At 40.3% G+C, this 18,437-nt stretch overlaps 1 protein-coding gene across 1 annotated transcript in view; it reads left to right on the top strand.

The window, feature by feature from the left end:
- Nucleotides 1-11,620, top strand: part of LOC134345196 (F-box only protein 36-like) — a 73,505-nt gene extending 61,885 nt beyond the window's left edge. Inside the window, exons 3-4 of the mRNA XM_063045457.1 lie at nucleotides 2,031-2,203; nucleotides 10,161-11,620. Coding sequence (XP_062901527.1) covers nucleotides 2,031-2,203; nucleotides 10,161-10,367 — 380 coding nt within the window. The 3' untranslated portion in view covers nucleotides 10,368-11,620. The remainder of the gene's footprint in view (nucleotides 1-2,030; nucleotides 2,204-10,160) is intronic.
- Nucleotides 11,621-18,437: the final 6,817 nt, after the last annotated feature.

Raw genomic sequence — 18,437 nt, forward strand, 5'->3', positions numbered from 1 at the left:
CCTTGATAACTTCCTGTTCTAACTTCCCTATGATTTTATGCCTGTGAGCCTCCAAAATGCATCATCCCTCTTGTGCTTTCCACTTCTCTTCACCAAGACCTTTCGAACAGAGTCAGAAAGTCTTGGACCGTGTTCCAAACCATGTTGTGGCATTCCTCAATGTTTTTAAGGTCAGATACATTTGTAAAACACCTGTTTCAGCTGTAATTCGGATCTCCTTTAAGGAGTGCAGGCTAATTGTCATTACCGCAGCCAGGCTAGCTTTAAATAGTTCCAGCCATTCATGAGGTGAGCTCCTGATGTACCCAACCAATCAATCACATGCTTTGTAGTAAATGCATTCTGAAATAATTTAACACAATACTTGGACATTGTACTTTAAGTATAGTATTCGTTTGTGGTCATCTCATTATAGGAAGGATGTAGAAGCTATAGAGAGGGCCCAAAGAACACTTACCAGGATGCTGCCTGGACTAGAGAACATGTCTAATGAGGAAAGGTTGAGTGAGATAGGACCTTGCTCTTTGGAGCAAAGGAGGATCAGAATCAGGTTTAATATCATCGGCATAAGTCATGAAGCTTATTGTTTTGCAGCAGCAGTACACTATAGTACAGTACATATTTTAAACTATAAATTACAATGAGAAATATACATTAAAAATTAAATTAAGTAAGTATTGCAAAAAGAGCAAAGAAAAAAGTGAGGTGGTGTTCATGGGTTCATTATCCATCCAGTAATCTGATGGTGAAGGGGAAGAGGCTGTTTCTGAAATGTTGAGTGTATGTCTACAGGCTACTGTATCTTTGCCTTGATGGTAGTATTAAGAAGAGGGCGTGAGCTGGGTGATGGGGGTCCTTAATGATGGATGCTGCCTTCTTGAAGCATCACCGTTTGAAGGTGTCCTCAATGTGGGGAGGCTAATGCCCATGATAGAGCTGAAGGTTTACAGCTTTCTATGGCCCCTCCATACCAGACCAGTTAGAATGCTCTCCACAGTGCACTTACAAAATTTGTGACAGTTTTTAGTGATACACATGTCTCCTCAAACTCTTAATGAAATATAGCCTCTGCTGTGCCTTCTTTGTAATTGCATCAATATATTTGAAGCTGATCAACTTTTCCACTTCTGATCCCTCAATGAGGACTGGTGTGCGTTCCCTAGACTTCCCCTTCCTGAAGTCCACAATCAGTGCTTAGTCTTAACTGACATTGAGTGCAAGATTGTTGTTGTGGCATCACTCAGCCAGCTAATCTACCTTGCTCTTGTACTCGTCTTCGTCACCATCTGAAATTCTGCCAGCAATAGTTGTGTCATCAGCAAACTTATAGGTGGCATTTGAGCTGTGTCTAGCCTCACAGTCATGGGTGTAAGAGAGTAGAGCAGTGGGCTAAGCATGTATCCTTGCCAGTGTTGATTATTTGCAAGGAAGAGATGTTATTTCCAATCCACACTGACTGTGGTCTCCAGGTGAGGAAGCCTAGGCTCCATTTGCAGGGAGAGGTACAGTGGCCCAACTTTTGGAGCTTGTTGATTAGAATTGAGGGTATGATTGTGTTGAATGTAATCAACAAACAGCAGCTGAGGATGAGAGGTGACTTGATTAAGGTGAATAGAGGAAAGTTTAGGGGAGATATCAGAGAAAGAGTTTTTTTTACGCAAAGAGTGGTATGTGCCTGGAACATACTGCCAGAGGTGGTGGTAGAAGCTGATATAATTGGGGCATTTAAGAGATTCTTTGAATGATAGTTTCTTAAGTAAGAAAAGTAGAGGGTTATGAGGTATGTTGGAAGTAAGGGTTAGATTGATCATTGAATAGGTTTCTAGTGAGCTGAAGGACCCATAGTGTGCTCTATCATTTTATGTTCTAAAACAAACAGGCAACTTGATATTGATGTGCTTCTTATGCTTTGCTAACAGCCACAAGTTAATAAGTGCACTGTGATCCCAATACTAAATTTCTAGATTTAGCCCTATAATTATTGCAGAAAAAAATTCTAAATTACTTTCTTGTTGTGTATTAAACCTTAGTTCACGTTGCTGTAATTTTCGGCAATGATACCCTCAAGTACGTTTGTAACCTGTGTCAACAGCAGTTTGATTATCTTGAACGTCTCCCTAAAGACTTGCTTCTTTATATAATTTCATTTTTGGAGCTTGAGGACATCGCCAGACTTTCCCAAGTGTCCAGAAAGTTTAAACAGGTAAGAAGATTTTTGTTGTTAAATCACTAATATTTTGAGAGCCTGAAAAAATTGGAATAATGTAGGTTTCCTAATATTTTGCATACAGTGACCAAGAGGAGGGCAAATCATTGGTTGCTCGAGCCTGTTTCACTATGACTCCAAATGTTGACGGCTGGGGGTTATCAAATTAGAATCTATTTTTAAACCATGCAGACTATGCACACAGTGTAAAAGAGTAAATTAATGTAGTTGCTATCAATCATGCTGGGAAATTCTAAAGAAAAATGCCTTTTCTCCCCAGAACATTTTTTCACCAATTTTGCTGTATAAGAACTTAAGAAATAACAGCAGGAATAGATCCTTGTGCCTACTTTCTCATTCAATAAGATTGTGGTTGATCTTTTACTTTGGTACCACCTTCCTGCATAAAACTCCTTAATTCCCTTAATCTAGAAATGTAACAAGGTTTATTTCAAACTCTGGAGTACAGGCCTATCCCTCTTAATCTTTCCTCATATGACAAAACCATCATCCCAAGAATCAATCTGGTGAACCTTTGCTGCATTCTCTCCATCACATATATTCCTAGTATTAACGCAAATGAGTGAAAGAATTGACTGCAGGGAAATAAGTGAGGAAATGGGATTGCTGGCCAGTACAGATCAGTTGGGCAAATAGTCATCTTCTATGTTGTTATGAAAGAGAGAGACAAAGAGCTTGCATGCACTTCAGAATCAGAATCAGGTTTATTATCACTAGCATGTGTCATGAAATTCATTAACTGTAGCAGTTCAATGCAATACATAATATAGAAGAAAAATAAATAGCTTGAAGTATATTTATATTGAATAGATTAAAAATTGTGCAAAAACAGAAATAATATATATTAAAGAAGTGAGGTAGTGTTCACAGGTTAAATGTCCATTTAGGAATCGGATGGCAGAGGGGAAGAGGCTGTTCCTGAATCGCTAAGTGTGTTCCTTCAGGCTTCTGTACCTCCTACCTGATGGTTACAATGAGAAAAGGGCATACCTTGGTGCTGGGGATGCTTAATAATGGACGCTGCCTTTCTGAAACACCGGTCCTTGAAGATGTCTTGAGTACTTTGTAGACTAGTACCCAAGATGGAGGCAACTACATTTACAACCCTCTGCAGCTTCTTTCAGTCCTGTGCAGTAGCCAACCCATACTGGATAATGATACAGCCTGTCAGAATGCTCTCCATGATACATCTATAGAAGTTTTTGAGTGTTTTTGTTGACATACCAAATCTCTCCAAACTCCTAATGAAGTACAGTCACTGTCTTGCCTTCTTTATAGCTGCATCAATATGTTGGGACCAGATTAGGTCCTCAGAGATTTTGACACCCATGAACTTGAAACTGCTCACTCTCTCCACTTCTGATCCCTCTATAAGGACTGGTATGTGTTCCTTCGTCTTGCCCTTCCTGAAGTCCACAATCAGCTCTTTTGTCTTACCGACATTGAGTGCAAGGTTATTGATGCGACACCACTCCACTAGCTGTATATCTCGCTCCTGTACACCCTCTCGTCTTCATCTGAGATTCTACCATCAACGGTTGTACAATCAGCAAATTAATAGAGAGAATCTAGATAGAGGCACGAGGAGCATAAGTAATAGAAGGAAATGCTATTCGGGTTATGAAGTGGTTTGGAAAGAGGTTCGTATCAGAGCATAAGCATTGACTTATAGCTGAGATAACGCAGTATTTTCTATGCAGTTTTTGCAAAAGAGAGTAAAGATCTACCTGCTCATTTAATGCTAAAAGTGGTAGTTCACAGAATAAACTAGAGAGTCACGGGTGTCCAGAGGTTTTTTTAACAAGTGTACCTTCTCATTTAATGAGCAGAAAGACACTTGATAAAAATATATTTTAATTGAATACAAACATCATAACAGTGAGAACAATTTTGAATGCAACATTACTGTCACCAACAGAGGGGGCTACTGAAATGCTTCTCAGAATTTTGAAACAAAAGAAATAGTTCCATATCCACAGTAATCCAACTTCTGTTGGGGCCAGCCTGGCAGGAATAAGGTTTCAGATCGCTGTCAAAGTTACATCAAGAACCTCATGCAGTCGACTGTTTTCCCTACATTGTTTCTTATATTGTCAAAAGACCAAATAATTATGTGACCACAGACAGAAGAAATTTTGCAGTTGCTGGAAATCTTGAGCAACACACACAGATGACATCAGTCCTGATGAAGGGTATTGGCCCAAAATAGTGAAATACTGCCTGAGTTGCTGAGTTTCTTCAGTATTTTGTACTGTTGCAAAGGATTTTACAACATAATTTTAAACTCAGCACATTATTTTAATTGCTATACAGAATGGTAAAAATTAGACTTAATTTTTTTTGCATAAATTGAATTTTCTTGATGTCTCATAACAATGCCCTCCGTTCCAAATATCAATGTGATCTATCAGGAGCCATTTCATTTAAACTTATGTCAAGCCTCTCTGTTCTCAGTCCTGATTCATGGCCTTGACCCAAAACGTTGAATCTTTGTTCCTCACACCAACAAATGCTTTCAACCCCCACCCACTGAGTTCCTCCAGCATTTGTTTATTTTCCCCATTTCAAAGTCGCATTACACATCCTTTTAATCTTGATTCTTCTGAAAGTAAGGATATGGAAAGTTTCCAAAGCCCCTTTTACACCTCCAAAAATATTAGTGAACTGTCTCTGGTGATTTGCCTTCAATTTAATTTTATTTCATTTACTTTAAGTCTCCATTCTGCACATTCCTTCAGTTTTAATGCATTCCATGATTCAGATTCATTTATGTATCACATGTACATTGAAACATACAGTGAAATATGTTGACAACAGGAATTCTGCAGATGCTGGAAATTCAAGCAACATACATCAAAGTTGCTGGTGAACGCAGCAGGCCAAGCAGCATCTATAGGAAGAGGCGCAGTCGACGTTTCAGGCCGAGACCCTTCGTCAGGACTAACTGAAGGAAGAGTGAGTAAGGGATTTGAAAGCTGGAGGGGGAGGGGGAGATGCAAAATGATAGGAGAAGACAGGAGGGGGAGGGATAGAGCCAAGAGCTGGACAGGTGATAGGCAAAAGGGGATACGAGAGGATCATGGGACAGGAGGTCCGGGAAGAAAGACGGGGGGGGGTGACCCAGAGGATGGGCAAGAGGTATATTCAGAGGGACAGAGGGAGAAAAAGGAGAGTGAGAGAAAGAATGTGTGCATAAAAATGAGTAACAGATGGGGTACAAGGGGGAGGTGGGGCCTAGCGGAAGTTAGAGAAGTCAATGTTCACTTCACTTCACCTGTGAGTCGACTGGGGTGATATACTGCGTCCGGTGCTCCCGATGTGGCCTTTTATATATTGGTGAGACCCGACACAGACTGGGAGACCGCTTTGCTGAACATCTACGCTCTGTCCGCCAGAGAAAGCAGGATCTCCCAGTGGCCACACATTTTAATTCCACATCCCATTCCCATTCTGACATGTCTATCCACGGCCTCCTCTACTGTAAAGATGAAGCCACACTCAGGTTGGAGGAACAACACCTTATATTCCGTCTGGGTAGCCTCCAACCTGATGGCATGAACATTGACTTCTCTAACTTGCGCTAGGGCCCCACCTCCCCCTCGTACCCCATCTGTTACTCATTTTTATGCACACATTCTTTCTCTCACTCTCCTTTTTCTCCCTCTGTCCCTCTGAATATACCTCTTGCCCATCCTCTGGGTCACCCCCCCCCCGTCTTTCTTCCCGGACCTCCTGTCCCATGATCCTCTCGTATCCCCTTTTGCCTATCACCTGTCCAGCTCTCGGCTCTATCCCTCCCCCTCCTGTCTTCTCCTATCATTTTGCATCTCCCCCTCCCCCTCCAGCTTTCAAATCCCTTACTCACTCTTCCTTCAGTTAGTCCTGACGAAGGGTCTCGGCCTGAAACGTCGACTGCGCCTCTTCCTATAGATGCTGCTTGGCCTGCTGCGTTCACCAGCAACTTTGATGTATGTTGAGTGAAATATGTTGTTTGTGTTAGCAACCAACACAACCTAATGATGTGCTGGGGGCAGCCCACAAACATCACCACATATTCCAGCGTCAATAGAGTATTCCAAGATGTTTACCAGAACAACACAAGCACCTATAACAACAGCAAGACAAAGTTTAAATTAGATTTATTATCAAAGTACGTATATGTCAGCATATACTACCCTGAGATTAATTTTCTTTCAGTCATTCACAGTAAAACAAAGAAATACAATGGAATAAATTAACTGACAAAACAACCAATGTGCAAAGCTGACTGTAAAAGCTTTTATAAACTGACTGTAAAAGCTTTTATAAACTGTCTGTAAAAGCTTTTATAGATATGTAAAAAGGAAAAGACTGGTAAAGACAAATGTAGGTCCCCTACAGACAGAAACAGGTGAATTGATTATGGGGAGCAAGGACATGGCAGACTAATTGAATAATTACTTTGGTTCTGTCTTCACTAAGGAGGACATAAATAATCTTCCAGAAATTGTAGGGGACAGAGGGTCCAGTGAGATGGAGGAACTGAGCGAAATACTTGTTAGTAGGGAAGTGGTGTTAGGTAAATTGAAGGGCTTGAAGGCAGATAAATCCCTAGGGCCAGATGGTCTGCATCCTAGAGTGCTTAAGGAAGTAGCCCAAGAAATAGTGGATGCATTAGTGATAATTTTTCAAAACTCATTAGATTCTGGACTAGTTCCTGAGGATTGGAGGGTGGCTAATGTAACCCCACTTTTTAAAAAAGAGGGAAAGAGAAACCGGGGAATTATAGACCAGTTAGCCTAACGTCGGTGGTGGGGAAACTGCTGGAGTCAGTTATCAAAGATGTGATAACAGCACATTTGGAAAGCGGTGAAATGATCGGACAAAGTCAGCATGGATTTGTGAAAGGAAAATCATGTCTGACGAATCTCATAGAATTTTTTGAGGATGTAACCAGTAGAGTGGATAGGGGAGAACCAGTGGATGTGGTATATTTGGATTTTCAAAAGGCTTTTGACAAGGTCCCACACAGGAGATTAGTGTGCAAACTTAAAGCACACGGTATTGGGGGTAAGGTATTGATGTGGATGGAAAATTGGTTAGCAGACAGGAAGCAAAGAGTGGGAATAAACGGGACCTTTTCAGAATGGCAGGCGGTGACTAGTGGGGTACCGCAAGGCTCAGTGCTGGGACCCCAGTTGTTTACAATATATATTAATGACTTTGATGAGGGAATTAAATGCAGCATCTCCAAGTTTGCGGATGATACAAGCTGGGTGGCAGTGTTAGCTGTGAGGAGGATGCTAAGAGGATGCAGAGTGACTTGGATAGGTTGGGTGAGTGGGCAAATTCATGGCAGATGCAATTTAATGTGGATAAATGTGAAGTTATCCACTTTGGTGGCAAAAATAGGAAAACAGATTATTATCTGAATGGTGGCCGATTAGGAAAAGGGGAGGTGCAACGGGACCTGGGTGTCATTATACACCAGTCATTGAAAGTGGGCATGCAGGTACAGCAGGCGGTGAAAAAGGCGAATGGTATGCTGGCATTTATAGCGAGAGGATTCGAGTACAGGAGCAGGGAGGTACTACTGCAGTTGTACAAGGCCTTAGTGAGACCACACCTGGAGTATTGTGTGCAGTTTTGGTCCCCTAATCTGAGGAAAGACATCCTTGCCATAGAGGGAGTACAAAGAAGGTTCACCAGATTGATTCCTGGGATGGCAGGACTTTCATATGAAGAAAGACTGGATGAACTGGGCTTGTACTCGTTGGAATTTAGAAGATTGAGGGGGGATCTGATTGAAACGTATAAAATCCTAAAGGGATTGGACAGGCTAGATGCAGGAAGATTGTTCCCGATGTTGGGGAAGTCCAGAACGAGGGGTCACAGTTTGAGGATAAAGGGGAAGCCTTTTAGGACCGAGATTAGGAAAAACTTCTTCACACAGAGAGTGGTGAATCTGTGGAATTCTCTGCCACAGGAAACAGTTGAAGCCAGTTCACTGGCTATATTTAAGAGGGAGTTAGATATGGCCCTTGTGGCTACGGGGATCAGGGGGTATGGAGGGAAAGCTGGGGCGGGGTTCTGAGTTGGATGATCAGCCATGATCATAATAAATGGCGGTGCAGGCTCGAAGGGCCGAATGGCCTACTCCTGCACCTATTTTCTATGTTTCTATGTTAAAAGAAGACTAACTATGCAAAAGCAAAAAAGAAACCTACAAATAAACAAATAAATACTGTGAACATGATTTGTAGAGTCCTTGAAAGTGAGTCCATAGGTTTTGGAATCAGATTAGTGTTGAAGTGAGTGAAGTTATCCATGCTGGTTCAGGACCCTGATGGTTGAATGCTTCCACCCACCCACCCACCCATCCACTCACTTCAGTCCTCCAACCTCAGCCTTCAGCCCCCCAATGGATTCAGGGGCTCCAACTTCCCCAATGGCTGAAATCACAACTTACACTTCGGCCGACAACCCCAGATGCTCCTTGGTGCATTAGGACACAAAGCGGTGAATTTTAGTGATGAAGACAAAATTAGTGAAGACTTTGTTGAAGATTATGCTAAAAAGGTACCTGGAGAAAAAGAGAAAGAGAGAGATGCAACTACTTGTACTTGTTTGAAAGAGGGGGCATAGTTTGAATTGCCAGCTAGTTACTATCAGATTGAAACAATGATCTTGAGCCACTTCTGCACTGCAGTTTCACAATGTGGCCAAAGCTTTATTCGGAGCCAATGTTATGACTTGGCCTTCGCATTCCCTTGAAACTGTCTCCAAATTCAGCCCAGTTTGATTTGATTACCGGTGCATGGAGAGTGAGGAGTGGTCAAACTAGATCTAGATCCTAGTGTGTCCACTTGGACTCCTTACTCTGGATTTCTCACTTCGCTCCTGCTCCTGATTGTGTAACCTTTAGAATTCTCTATCCCAGACACACATGAGGGCTCAGTTACTTAACGTGCTTAAGGATGAGGTTAATAAATTTTCATTTTAAGGGATTTGTATGGAGTTTGGACATTACAAGTAATTAATTGTGATATTATTACATACCATATTGAATTAAAGGGGGCATATGGGCACTACTGTTTTGTTTTATTCCCTTAAACAACTCATTGCCTTTTAACTCAGCATGATGGTCAAGACATGCAGTTATCCATTCCTATTTTTTCAGTACCTTTCTTACCTTGTGATATTGGTTTTATACACAGCTGGATCTGTGATTATTTTTTCCTGACAATTAAGGAAATGTGCAGTATAGAAACAGCCTACCTTGTGCACACTGACCATAATGCATACTTCTTTCAAGTACCTGTCCAAATGCTTTTTAAACATTGTAATAATAATCTGGGGACAGCATGGTAGTGTAGTGGTTAGCACAATGTTTTACAGTACTAGCGACGGGTTTGATCCCACCACTGTCGATAAGGAGTTTGTTTGTTCTCCCCATAACTGCACGGTTTTCTTCCCATTATCCAAAAGCGTACCGTTTGGAATGTTAATCGGTCATTGTAAATTGTTCCCTGATTAGGCTAGGAATAAATTGGGGCCTTGCTAGGCGCTGCAGCTCAAAGTGCCATAGGGCATATTGGTCCCTGTATCTAACAAATAAATAATTTCTGCCTCCACAACAACTTCTGCCATTTCTTTCCAATTATCCGTCATACTCTCAGTGGAAAAAGATACCCATCAGGTCATGTTTAAGTTTCTCACTTCACACCTTAAACTTTAGTTTTAGCTTCCTCTGCCCTGGGAAAGATAATACTATGCCCCTGCAAGGTCACTCAGCCTCTTGTGTTCCATGTGAGAGTAATGCTAGCCAATCTAATCGAGTCTGACTTCTTTGAATAGAGTGAAGAATGCTTATGCTTAGAAACATATAGCGGGATAAATTAGGTATGCAAAATGGATTTCTGTCACACAACAAATTTTTCTGTTTTCTCTACAGACGTGCAATTCAGATGAACTCTGGGAACAAATTGTTTTGCGATATTGTGATACCATAACCGCTGAAATGCAAGCTTTGGCTTTGGAGGTTGGTTGGAAGGAGATCTTCTTCACCAACAAACTTCAGTTACAGAAAAAGATCAGTCGAAGACGACAAAGAGTTGAGGATAAAGGTGAAGACGTGCCAGAATCAGAGCATGCGTTGTAAATGAAAAACTGCACACAAAGTTGGTGCATGCAATAGAAAGTTGTTTGCTGCATGGTCATTTATATTTCCTGCTCAAATAGCACATGGGGACCTTAATCCTTTGTCTCATGATAGATAAAATTGTTTGGTAAGAGAGTATAACTTTATCACATGTAGTACTTCTGTTTTTAGAAATTGAGCCATGAGGGACCCATTTTTCTTTCAATGGTATAAATCTGAGTGCTCATAATGGCCAGCAGGATGTACTCCACTTACCATAGTGAGTAAGATGAAAGCAGAGGTGTCCTGTGCCCATCCCTGAAGCAGGTATTAATGCCTTTGAATGTGCTTATAATGGAGATCTTGGTCTGCTTATAATCCATTCTAAAAGATGCTTTGGTCTGGGGAAAAGTTTAAAGAAGGTGCACAGTGAGACCAATCACAAAGAAAGCTTGAAACAAAACTGTAAAAATTTACTGTTTAAAATCTGTTCCCATTTATTTCCCATTTATCCCTAAACTGTTCTAAGATTCTCTGCTCTAAATTTATGATCAGCACTACTTTCACACCCTCTTTTCAACAAAGAATTTCTCACCTTTCCACATTTTCTCATTCTCCATCAGCCCATCCATTGTTATAATATGTACTTTTATGGCCACTAGATTTCCAATACTCATGATTCAAGAACACATGGTGCCAAGGGTGGCTGCCAAATGCTGTTAACTTTTCCCTCTCTCCACACCAACCAACCCCCTGCCTCCCACCCTATTTCTTGTCATTTATCCAACGACCCTTCCATGAGGCTACCTACTTGTATGGTGCAGCCCTGTATCTTGGGTTACTCAGACATGTCAATTTAGATAGGATGTACCCTGTGCAATGGGGTGGGGAATTACTGATTTTTGGAACTATTCTTTGGGACACTGAGTTTATGGTGATGCTACAGTAGATTTAGAATGTAAATACTGCAGTTATAAAATTGTATTTTGATTTTTCTCTTTGTTTTTGTTACCTTTCACTAAAATGTATACATCAAGTATATCCCTTTATTCTAACACCCTTTAGTTTTTTGTAATTATGAAATAATCTTCAAACAAGCTATTTTTTATCTATTACACACTTGCTTAGACGTTGTAGTGCATATTGGGGGATTGGAAACACTTATAGTTTTAAAATCCTAATGGGAAATCCAATATTCCCTTCAGTGATCCTAAGTAATAAGTTTCAAGCAACTTCAACTTTATGTGATGTAAATACAGTAGTTATTAATAAATATTTCATTGTCTGTTGGTGAAATGTGAGTTTGAAGCTTTAATGCTGAGTACATTTTTTCTTATCCAAACATCCTGTTGTTTGAATCTATTTTCTGCTTTTGAAATCCCCTCACCCTCAAAGTTCTTTATTAATCTCCAAAATGCACTTTTTCCAGAAGAAGTGGGGAAGATCTTAATTGGACTTATTGAACCTGTATTACACAGAGTCTATAGAAGCAAAGCAAAGCAGCAGCAAGGTCATGGACCCTATGCAGATTATATAGGAGGAGCTGTTTGCTGTCTTGAGGCAAATTAGGGTGGATAAATTTCCGGGGCCTTACAAGGTGTTCACTCAAATCCTGTGGGAGGCTAGTGCAGAAATTGCAGGGGCCCAAGCAGAGATATTTAACACATCCTTAGCCATCGGTGAGGCGCTGGAGGATTGAAGGATAGCTAACCTGTTCTGTTGTTTAAGAAAAACTCTAAGAATAAGCCAGGCTGGTGAGCATGACATCAGTAGTGAGAAAGTTATTGGAAGGTATTCTGAGGGACCGGATATAGAAGTATTTGGATAGACAGGGAGTGATTAGGGATAGTCAACGTGGCTTTGTGTGTGGTAGGTCATGTCTAACCAATCTTAGTTTGTTGAGAAAGTTACCAGGAAAGTTGATGGAGGCAAGGTGATGGATGTTATCTACGTGGACTTTAGCAAGGCCTTTGACAAGGTTGGTCAGGAAGGTTCAGTCGCTTGGCAATCAAGATGAGGTAGTAAATTGGATTAGACATTGGTTTCCTGGGAGAAGCCAGCAAGTGGTTGCATCACTGATTGGAGGTCTGCGACTAGTGGAGTGCCATATGAATCATTGCTGTCATCTATATCAATGATCTGGATGATAATGTGGTAAACTGGATCAGTAAATTTGTGGATGACAACAAGATTGGGGGTGTAATGGATAGTGAAGACGACTCAAAGCTTGCAGCAGAATCTGGACCAGCTGGAAAAATGGGCTGAAAAATGGCAGATGGAATTTAATGTAGGCAAGTGTGAGGTGTTACACTTTGGGAGGACTAACTAGGCAAGGTCTTACACGATGAACGAGAGGCATGCTGAAGTGTGTGGAAGAATATGGGGATCTGGGATTACAGATCCATAATTCATTGCAAGTTGTGTCTTTGGTAGATAAGGTTGTAAAGAAAGCTTTTGGAACTTCGACCTTCATAAATCAATGTTTTGAGTACAGGAGGTGGGATATTATATTGAAATTGTATAAGATGTTGGTGAGGCCTAATCTTGTGTGCAGTTTTGGTCACCTATCACAGAAAAGATGTAAATAAGATTAAAAGAGCGCAGAGAACATTTGCAAGGATGTTACCGAAACTTGAGGATCTGAGCTACAGGGAAAAGTTAAATAGGTTCGGACTTCATTTCCTACAACACGCAAGGATGAGGGGAGATTTGATAACTATGAGGGGTATAGATAGGGTAAATGCAAACAGGCTTTTTCCACTGAGGTTGATGGATGGGGGTTTCATTTCAACATTTAAGAGAAATTTGGGTAGGTACATGGATGGAAAGCATAGGGAGAGCTCTAATCTGGATGCAGGTGGATGGGACAAGGTGAGAGGAAGGGCCTATTTCTGTGCTATAGTTATTATCATTATCAAAGATTCTATCATGCATCATATAATATAAACACATCAATAAAGAACATGTTACTTAATTTGCTGTTTCTTGATTAATAGTTCTCAAAAACATATATTTAAATATTTAAATATCCTTTCTCAATCTCAAAGCAGGTACCATATGGGTTAGCTCCAAAACTCTCTCTATACTGTTGTTTGATGGATAATAGAGACTCACAGAAATTAAATATTTTCAGATCTCTCATAGCTTCCTGTACTGAAATTTTTCATGCTTGTGAGATCTCTTTAACCCCTGCTTCAGAGTAAATGAGGCTATTCAGCTAAAGCAAACAATTCAGAGTGTTACTCTGAGAATCCTTGACACTGGTGGTTTGGGTTTTACTTTTCTTTGAAATTTATGTTTTTTGAGGTTTAATTCCTAATGTTTTGCAATAGGACTATTTAAACAGATGATGTTACCACTAGTTCCAAGTTGTACTTTCTGTTGCAGTATGTTGTAATTCAGTAAACTTTCAGATTTCTCAGGAAGTCAATCTGGAGTGATTAAAATTCACGAAGGCCTTAACAGCTCCATGTTGTCTTTCTTGACAACAGACCCGAGCAGTTCTGATCCACCAGCCCCCTCCTCCATCTGGTGGAATTGGTAACGATCCCCAACTCTTTCTGCGTTACAGTGATGGCTCCGTTGGTAATGCTTTATGCACCCATGCTGAGCTTGTCAATTTCATAAACTTTGTCCATTTCTGACAGCTCTCTCCCCTTTCTCAATCTCTCTGTCTCCATTTCCGGAGGCAAACTGACCACTGATATCTATGACCCTACTGATTCCCATGACTATCTTGACTATACCTCTTCCCAACCCATCTTCTGTAAAAATGCTCCTTTGTCTCTGCTGCATCTGTTGCTAGGATGAGGCTTTCCCTCCCATGACATCAAAGGTGTCCTCCATCTTCAAAGAACAGAGTTTCCTTTCCGCCACCATTTATGCTTCCCTCACGTGTATCACCTCCGTTTCCCAGACATTCACACTCGCCCCGTCTTCCAGCCAACTTAACAGGGATAGAGTTCCTCTTGTTCTCACCTACCACCCCTTGAGCCTCCACATCCCTACCGCCAGACACATCTTTACCTTCCCCCACCCCCCCCAACCCTTCGCTTTCTGCAGGGATTGCTCCTTCCATGATTCCCTTGTTCATTTGTTCTCGACACTATTTTTCGTCCTGGCACTTAACCCCGCAAGCAGCGGAAGTGCTACACCTGCCCATTTCCCTCACCTTCATTCAGAGCCCCAAACAGACCTTCCAGGTGAGGCAATACTTCACCTGTGAATCTGTTGGGTTGTCTGCTATATGAGATGCTCTCAATGTGGGATCTGCGTTAATGAAACCCAATGTAGATTCGGGAACTGCTTTGTCAGGCACCTCTGCTCCATCTGCAAAAAAAACGAATTTCCTTGTGGCATACCACTTTAATTTCTATGCCTATTCCTATTCCAACATGTCAGTCTATGGCCAGCTCTTCTGCTATGATGAGGCCTCTCTCTCAAGTTGGAAAAGCAACTCCTCATATTGTCTAATGGCATGAACATCAATTTCATCAATTCCCACAACCCCCTTCCCTCTTTAATTAATCACTCTGGCCTCTCACCTCTTCTCCTCACCTGCCTATCAACTCCCCCTGGTGCCCCTCCTCCCTCCTTTTATCCCATGGTGCACTCTCCTCCCCTAACAGATTCCTTCTTCTCCAGCCCTTTGTCTTTTCCACTTTCCACTTCCCAGCCTCTAACTTCACCATTCCTCCCCCAACCACCTGGCTTCACCTATCACCTTCTAGCTTGTCCTCTTTCCCCACCCCTACCTTCTTATTCTGGCTTCTTTCCTCTTCCTTTTCAGTCCGCATGAAGAGCCTCAGTTTGAAACATTAAATAGTTTTTCATTTCCAATGATGCCACCTGGCGAGCTGAACCCCTCCAGCATTTTGTGTGTGTTACTGTGGATTTCCAGCATCTGCAGAATCTCTTGTGTTTATGATTAAAATTAATTACTGCATCCAACTCTCATTTATTGCCATGAAACCGGCTAATTGGGCCAGTGCTTAATTGTGCCAAAATGTACTGGTCTTGATGTATTGTAATGAACCATAATCTACTGTGACCTCCTGGAAAGTGATAAAGACCTCCCTTTGCAACTCCATTGTCTTTTTTTCCTGTTTGGTTACCCTGGGAGTCATCAAACCTCCATGCTAACTGGCTAGCATATGACACCGAGACACAGAAGATTAGGACTTTTTATGCTCAAGTTAATTGCTCAATGGTTCAGTCAGGATCAGATCTATCTGGAAAGGCTGGCATCCCCAATGGTGCATCCCGATTTTTAAATGGATAGATTTAGTTCTCACTGATTAAATACCAATAAACCGTCAAGATTGCATATGAATGAATATTTTATTCCAACCTCCCATGTGCTTCTTTCACTGATAGTTATAAATCCATCTGTCTAGTAATTCTCCCAGACTCCATGGGAAATATAACTACGTATAATTTATTATTCCATCATTAATTCTCCAAAACTTTGACAGTCTCTTCAGGGAATCTTTTAAACTTCGCACTGGTTAAAAGTAGCCCTCATTTTTCATGTTTTCTTTCACAGTTGTGATCTCCCATTTGACTGAATCATTATATCTTTATTATAAATCAAAAATGTGGGTATAACTAAACTAGGTTAAAGATCAAAAGCCTCTTGTCTCATTATACATGCTAAACTTTCATGTTTATCTGTGTAGCAAGTTCCTCTATTGCATCACTTTCTCCAAAATCTATCAATCCACATTTCCATCAATTGTCATTGGATGCACCCGTCTACTAAGTTGTGTATATTCTGGTGTGATCAATCAGAACCCTTAATAAATTTTACCTTTAGATCCCAAGTTAGTGCCATTGGCAATTTTACTTCTTAATTATTCTCTACTGTGAATACTGTGATATATTGTTTGCCTTGCCATGTATTAAGTGTTGGAGATGATCTTTCTCTAATAAAAGGATGATATATAAAAACAGTGGTCTTGCACACCAAAGACCCATTTTCCAACAGTTAAGCATCTGAAATTACCAAAGTGTTTTGAAGATTCTGCTTTATAATGACTACTTAGTTGATGTGCATAAAATTGGTCCATTGTAGTGGCAGTGGTGATGAGAACCAGAGGTGGTTGGCGTGCTGCTGATTGCCATGGGATTATGTTTTATTGTGCTCCAGAACTAAACTTTGCACTTGAACTAATGCTGCCACAGTTTTCATTAATAATACTAACAATGTTGTACCTCAAAGTATTAAAGTGTTAAATGTGAAACTCAATACTGTACTCAGTTTAGAATAAAGGAAGCTTTACAAAATCTGGGGCATTTACAGAAGGAAATAGCTGTAGGAAGTGCCGAGATTTTAGAGATGCTATTTTATATAGTTCACTCATTTCCTCTCATTTGAACTAAAATCAATTTCAACTCCCATTTTCCCTTCAAAGCCCTTCATACAATTTTATTTTGTTCTATTGTGAGGTTTTTTCCTTTGATTTCTTTGATAATTTGAGATGATTCCATCCTACCCAATATAAAATGGGTAACTTCCAACTTCACTGTTTATTCAGAAACTCATAATGACCTTTTTAAAAGTTTTCAACATGGCATAAGTAACTCTTCCAAGTTAGTCAATTACTTTGAACTCTCGATGAAAATTTGGGTCTTAGACTGAGTTCACAGTATCCAAAGTATTCTCAATTGTAAATACCAAGAGTGAAAAAGGCTACTTGTAATCAAATTGTAAAATGTTGGCAAAAATAATGTGCTGGCAAAGCATTGTGACAGTGATATGATAAACTAGTTCTGTGGCTTTCTGGAATTTCTCATGATATTACTCGTACTGTATTTTATAGAAACATGATTATTAACATAAATTGGTAGAATATCTTTTGATATTAAATCTGAAATACTTTGTATATTCCTAGTGAAAGTTAACACTAATTATTTGCTTGTTTATATTAAGCAATATTGAATGCTATAAATACATTAATAAAGAAAAATTGCCAGTTCACTTTGTTATATTAATTGCAGCTGTTTCGTGCAACAAAATGATGATTTATTTTAATCTTATAGTCAAAATAATAAAACAAGAGTTACTTATTTTAGCAACAGATGTCAACTTTCCAAGATCTTGACCTTTTTAGTGTTTTACTTTATTTACATCCAGAGTGCTTTACAAGCAAGCAAACAATTCCAGCCAGATAAAGGGGGGCACATAAGGTGTGAAGTCATAGTTCTGTGTCAAATCAAAAATCCAGTCTAATTAAAGAGAAGACATTAGCATCAAACAATAGAGACCAGCTTTGAAGAAGATTGAAGAGATCAAAATTGGCTTAACTCAGAGCAAAGAAATATTGCATTCATATCTTGGAAAAGGCTACTCTTGATATTTTGGCAGGAATGTTCATTGACCCAACATAATTATTTTCCTACATTCCCTCCCAAGTAACATGAACAGTGACACAGCAAAAAGTTAGTGTGTCTTAAGATCACCAGTCTTACTGTTTTGAAAAATTATAGTCTCATTTACTCACAGAACTGCCAAACTGAACTGATTTCAGTTCAGATTCAGATGTTTGGTAAAGGCATAGCCAGCAAAAACAAATCAGGGAGGCAGAGACACAGAAAAAGCAAGGGAAGGAATATTTAGTTAAAGTGCATTTCAGTGCTTGAGTTTTACAGGAACGCAGCTGAACTCAGAGCATAGATTAGCTCTTAGGACTGGGATGTTTTAGCCATGATGGAAACATGGCTGGGAGAAGGGCAGAAATGAATATTCCAGAATACAAGTGTGACAGGCATGAGAGAAGTACAGGTATGTGAGGAAAGATTGTATCTTTTTGAATAAGGGAGGATGTAACAGCTGTACTTAGACGTAATGTTCTTGAGGGATTGTCCAGTAATGCCATATAGGTAAAACTTAGAAACCAGAAAGGCAGGGTCATTCTAGTGCGGCTGTATTATAGGCCCTTCGGGAACTTGAGAAGTAAGTGTGTAGAGAAATTGCTCTAGTTGTAAGAATGATAGCGTTGTTTTAGAGGGAGATTTGAATTTCCCCAGTATTGACCAGAGTGTAAGAGGACTGCATGGGGTGGAATTTGTGAAATGTGTGTGGGAAAGTTT

This window comes from Mobula hypostoma, chromosome 4, assembly GCF_963921235.1.
Source record: "Mobula hypostoma chromosome 4, sMobHyp1.1, whole genome shotgun sequence".
Taxonomy (NCBI): domain Eukaryota; kingdom Metazoa; phylum Chordata; class Chondrichthyes; order Myliobatiformes; family Myliobatidae; genus Mobula; species Mobula hypostoma.